The sequence below is a fragment of the Misgurnus anguillicaudatus genome, chromosome 19 (assembly GCF_027580225.2).
Source record: "Misgurnus anguillicaudatus chromosome 19, ASM2758022v2, whole genome shotgun sequence".
In the NCBI taxonomy this organism is placed as follows: Eukaryota; Metazoa; Chordata; class Actinopteri; order Cypriniformes; family Cobitidae; genus Misgurnus; species Misgurnus anguillicaudatus.
In genome coordinates, this window is record NC_073355.2 from 52,997,680 (window position 1) to 53,003,886 (window position 6,207).

A 6,207-nucleotide genomic window follows, 5' to 3' on the forward strand; every position below is an offset into this window, starting at 1 on the left:
TTGTGATCCCCGCAAAGGTAACGTTAAAAGTCCTGTTTATTTTTGCATTTTGACATTAGGACTTCTGTAATAAAATACTACATATGATGGTAGAACCTCTGTATCTCAAAACGGCTTTACAGGGGGTATGGCTTAGCTAAATGAGATGTAAATGAGCCCTATTGTCTCTCCAGCCAGGGAAAAGGGAAAGTGTTAACTTTTTTCTTTCTCAAATTTCTCAGCATTCTCTTTCTTGAATGTGTTACATTCAAATGGCCACAACTTCTCTAAATCTTATCAGATTTCCATGTGTTACACATCGTTGGAAAGCTTAGAATCTGCACTTTCAGAATCTATGAATAACTCAAAATGCCCCAGATCCGACTTGTCTCCCTACTTTCTGTGACTGGTCACAAATATAAATGACATTTTGACTAGCCATGCAGTGTATGATGCTTAAACAGGCAGGTGGATTGGAGTGCTCCCTATTAACTGAGATTGTTATTACTATTTTCAAAAGTTTTGCTTCCAAAATATATAAATACATTTAATTATGTATTACAATATACATATGACATGCTAAAGCCGAGGGGCAACCTTCCGATCTCTCTAATGAAGCCAACACGGAAGTGACTTAAACTGCAATTCATCGACTGGCCGCTTGAGGCTAGCTCCAAAAGGGAGTCAATTCCCATAGACTCCCATGTTAAAAGTGGCCAACTTTACAGTAGAAAATAATATGTTTACAGCCTGGTACAAAAAGTGTTTTTGGCCTATATAGCCAATTTTGCCCTTCATGACAACTGTGAGGGGGGTGAATTTTTTTGTAACTCCGTAATCCGTTTAAATTATATTAAGCCTTAAACTTATGCATAATTAAGGGCGTGGTCGCTTGAGTGTCGGTTGAACAGCCACTGCTGTCACTAGATTCGCGCTAGGCGGGCGTGGTTTCACCTCAGCTTCACCCATGTCCCGCCTCTTTACCCATTTTCGGTTTTCCGCGAGTAATTCGCGGGGACGCGCGGCCAAGATGCCGACGGCAGGCGACGCCTACTTTAAGCTTCAAAAGCGATCTTCACAAACCAATGGGTGACGTCACGGACACTACGTCCATATTTTTTTACGGTCTATGGCTAAAGCACATGAAACGTTTTCTGAAATTATATTCTGTAAGGCTTGTTTTATTTGTCAAAGAAAGGGAGACTGATTTCTAGATAACGTTATGTATTTAATGTTTTGAAAACTATTGTGAACCTGTGCTTAATTCAAGTTTTTATTACACTTAAACTGTTAAATAATTTAACAAATATATCTTGAAATGAGACTTACTGCTCTAAAATCCTGTTATTTTGTCTCGTATGGATTAAACACATAAAATGATATGACATTTAAAGTGTTGACATTCGTTTTTATGGCTAATTATAACATTGGTAATTATAACAAACTCACCAGGTCAAAATGAAAGTTTAAAAAGTGCTCAATCCACACAATCACGCTGTATCATTGAACATATGCAAGTTAAATTCTGATTTCTTCAGTTTATATGAACTTAGGAGTCATATTTAATCAAATTAAACACTCTCGCGTTAGATCGAGTGTCTCTGTCGCTCTGCATCTCTCCTCTGAACTGAGACGCCGTCCGAAAGCAAAAAAGGGGCGGAGCTTACAATTAAACACTCCGATTGGTTTACTCATTTCAGATTTATAATTCAGATTGAATTATTCACATGTATTTCCTCATTTATAAAACAAATGTAGATGTATGAATAGTCTCTATAATATTTAAGCACACTTTTAAAATAATAATATTTGATTATTTAACCAGGGTTACATTTAAGTAAAACTAAATTAGACAAAGTGCATTTTTAAAAAGTGTACTTATGTATGTTAATAAATATTCCTTTTCCCTCTGTAAGCTGACATTAGCTAGAATCAAACAAAACTGTCTGCAGGTTGCTGGAGCACCCAAGGCCAGAGTAAAGCCCGGTATACACTGTGGATTGTTGCTTGCCACACTGTGCGATTAAGATCGTAATTAAGTCCATGTCACACTATATGATCTCAGTTTCCATCAATGTCAGACTGTACGAGTTTAAAGACTTTTAAAAATCGGACGCACGCAAACAAACGCATCCGCAGTTTTACGTCATCGATTGACGACAGATGGGAAAACACACGCTGAAGTGAAGGCTAACAAACCGAAACAACATCTACTGTTCATTTTAATCATGACTTGTCTCGAGCATAAAATGTAGAAAAAACGAAGGAGGCGAGTACCTGGCATTTGAATTTCCAGCGTGATTTCTCTCCAGGCTGCTTCATTTTTATCCTATCATGGTACAGTGGTGATGACACGTTGTACAAACACTCTTTATTGTTTCCATAACTCCACAAGTTTCTCCTCCGGCTGTACAGTCTACCTGGTTCTTTTTTACATTTGTCTGCATTGATCTGCCGGTTGTCGTAGGGAGATGTCACACAGCAGGATTGTATCTCAAAATTTCTGACACTGCCAGAATTTTGTCGGAGGATAATTTTGATCGCAACGGTCATTAATCGGCTGTCTGTAAACATGTCAAACTAGCGATCAAAGACGACAGATTTTAGCCTGGGATTTCAGAAATCGTTTAGGATTTCAAAATTTGTCCCAGACAGCTAAATTCTGGCTGAAATCTCACAGTGTGCACCGGATACACTTTCAAATAAAAACTTTAGAAAAAAAAACATCAAAAAGCGCCTATTTATTTTTGTGTTTATTAGAGGACTGACATTACATACAACCATGTTTAGCTCTTTTAACAGTGTTTTATGACATTTCAAAGGGTTTCCTGTAAAATAATACCTAACTTTTGTATGTACACCTCTGCATGTGGGTATGAGAAGCTTTTGAATTTGGGTAGGCCAAATCCAGGCAGAAATACACAAAATAGCCTCAGGGTGTATTATGATAAATAAAGACCAGAAGTCAGAGATTAAATTAATAGAAGAAATTTTACTGAACAGTTCACTCAGCAGAAATCAGCTTCAACACTCACAGAGATAACAAAACTACGTCATTGTGTCAAACTTCATGATTCTGATTGGTTAAGCTATAGATAAACTTGGAGAACTTTCACACATGGATATCCACACATCTAGTTTGAGTAAGAGTATGACAGCTAGAAGTCCAAGTTTAGGCACAGAATGACATGTGAAAGTCACAGGTCATACCATCTTTAGTCCAACCTTCTTCAGAGTTTGTTTGGGAAGTTTAATAAAACATTATGATGAGAAGTGCTTTCTCACAGAAAGCAGAGTTATATGTATGTGGCAGTAAGGAACTGTTTTACTTGTACTTAAAGTACTTTAATTTATTGGATAATAAATAATGATTAGTATCTGATTAATAAGTATTTCAAGTCATTTATAAGAATATGATCAAGAGAAGGCAGATATCAGGAATCCAGTCCTTCAATTTAAATCACCATTTTAGGTTAAATAAAAATAATTAAACACCGATTCTAAACAATTTCAACAAGAAACTAAAAATACCCACCATGGAATAGAAATTAAGAAAAAGAGAAAAATACAATGAGACTTAAATCAGCACTTAAAGGGAGACTATGGCCAAAGATTCAAATTACTGCATGGTTTACTTAAAGGAAGATATTTTGAGCAATGTTTATAACCAAACCATTTTTGAGCCCCATATGACTTCCATTGTATTCTTATTCCTGCTATGTAAGCTAATGGAGCTCAAAAATGGTTTGGTTACAAGCTTTGCTCAAAATATCTTCCTTTTTTCAGCAGAACAAAGACATTTTTTACAGGTTTGTAACAACATGACAGTGAGTAAATCACGCAGTAATTTTGATATGCTGCTGGAGTATCCCTTTAACTGTGATTCTCATACTTGAATTAACTTTTTTAAATTTGTATCTAGATTTATGGCAGTTATCTATCATTCTCAATCATTTCATGCTCATTTAATAAAGGGAAAAAGTGAAGCACTTAACAACACACAGCACACACAACCATGCAAAAATGTTTTAACATCCAAAGAGTTTTCATTCCACATAAAAACACAACCCATGACAAGCACAGTGACACCAAACGTGCACAGATATTTTGGCCTCATAAATCTCTGCAGACGTGTTGTGATCAACTGAGCTTTAAACATGTCTATAGTATAACAGCTGCTGTCATTCACAGACACCATTCTGTGGATCTTCTCCAGTAGTTTAGTGACCTGCTCTCTGTTTGTCTGATCTTTATTATTCAGCAAGTGAAATCTCCCACCACACTCATCTATTAGCTTTGACAGCGCTGTATTTTGTCTTATTAACTGTTCAATTGATTTATGTTCAAGTTCATCTCCATGTGTGAAGACCACAAAGGTGTATTTCATAGCTTGCTCGCCAAATGTCTGTTTATATAACGACACTATATCCGTATCTTGTTGAGTAAAATTATCTAAAGAGAAAACGAGAAGAAGCGCGTGGAGTCCTGGAGAACACTGCTGTATTCCTTTCTTTAACTCCACACACACGTCGACGTTTTCTGAATTGCAGAAGTTTGGAGTGTCGATCACTGTGATGCTTTTATTCGATACTTCAGCCGTGTGCTGTTGACATTTACGAGTGATTGATGAGAGGCTCCTTCTCGACTGAAACGCGTTAAATCCCAGTATAGTGTTTCCAGAAGAACTCACTCCTGAACCGGTTTTTCCTATCAGCAGAATCCGACGTTTACGATCGTCAGACGAAGTTGGCTCCATTGCTAAAGAAACCATCAAGAAATATAGTGAATGTCTATTTCGTATTAAGTTTCACTAATACTACTGTATTTTACTATTTGTTATTTCACTATTATGGTAAAATCGCATATTGTGTGTGTGATAAATGATGTGTGTCAGTGTAATGATAGCTGAAAATAAAGCTACGAGGTTGCTGAACTTATGACTGCTGTAAATGCATTTAAGAAATACAACATATGCCTTACCGTTCGTCCTGGTTGTTGGTTCAAACCGACTAATATTTAAACAATATTTTGCTCAGATATTACAGCCTAGACTGGTACTGCAAAACGTCTCTCTCAAAATGGCACTCATATACTTTTACAAAATGCACTTTCACTTTTGTTGGACGCCGCCCCCCAGCCAACAGTTTTTGGTTTTCAAAACTTTCCCCTAACGTTAGTTTTTGGTACCCATAACGTTATTTTCCAAGGTTTGTTTTTGGTTAGCAAGGAATGTTTTCTTTACAGAAACGTTAGGGTAACGTTTTGTGAACCAAAAATTGTTGGCTGGGAGTATGCAGTTCTTGATCTAGGACAGGGCGCGTTGCGGTTGCTTCGTGCACGCACTGAAAAAGTGCGCAGAGCTTATGACTCCAGCCGCAGTAAAGAATTATGGCTTACTACAGTACTGCAAGTCTATTAGTATGTATATCTATCTAAAATAAGTAAAACACACTTTAAAATAGTAAGAAGGAATAAAACGATTTATTTAATATTCATTTTTTATAGTTAAATTATTCTCTTACTGGACTAATTGTCTATTAAAATATTATAATTTATTATAACACGGGTTATTTTTAATGAAAACACCCAAACACATCACACATTGTATTTAGATAAGATTGTATTTTATCAAATATATAAATAACCAGTGACTTCAACACAATTTAGAAAATGAATAAACACTTAACGTTAATTCACTTTAGGTTAACAGATCTTACCACAGCAGTTAGCCACCTCTCCATTATTAAACAATAACATCATCTCTCTTACTACAGCAGTATAGTCACCTATCCGTTTTTACAACAACCAAAAGCTTCTAACATCATATTCTCCTCACACCAGCACATGCATAGAAAACATTGTCCCGACCAAATGTTACAAAACATTTCCAAACACAAAACCCTGGATAAACTGTGATGTATGGTCCATGCTGCGTGCCCGCTCCACTGCATTTGGCTCTGGTGACGCTGAGGTAGGGCTGGGCGGTATGACGTATAGGCCTATTCCGTTACCGCGGAATAAAATGCCAGATTTTCTATTGCGTCTATTCCTCGGAATGCAAATAAGTGGGCGTGGCTAACACTGCCCTCCCGCATGTTAGACTCTGACGGAGAAACACGTAAAATAATTCACTCATAAAAATGAACAAGTTATTTCTGTAATTTGTATAATAAGTGCCAGTGAATCCACCGTGGGTCTTTGATATTCACATCTTTTATTTTGTTTAAA

The 6,207-nt window shown here is 36.6% G+C and overlaps 1 protein-coding gene across 1 annotated transcript; it reads right to left on the reverse strand.

Annotated features, from left to right (window-relative positions):
• Positions 1-3,750: 3,750 nt before the first annotated feature.
• LOC129424130 (GTPase IMAP family member 7-like) lies at positions 3,751-5,050 on the reverse strand. Its single transcript, XM_073857868.1, has 2 exons — positions 4,960-5,050; positions 3,751-4,737 (listed from the first exon to the last, which is right to left on the reverse strand). The coding sequence occupies exon 2, from the start codon at positions 4,733-4,735 to the stop codon at positions 3,941-3,943; it is 795 nt and encodes a 264-aa protein (XP_073713969.1). The 5' UTR covers positions 4,736-4,737; positions 4,960-5,050; the 3' UTR covers positions 3,751-3,940.
• Positions 5,051-6,207: the final 1,157 nt, after the last annotated feature.

Excerpts from the sequence above, each read along its gene's own strand:
- LOC129424130 (XM_073857868.1), bottom strand. The coding sequence starts at position 4,735 with ATGGAGCCAACTTCGTCTGACGATCGTAAACGTCGGATTCTGCTGATA.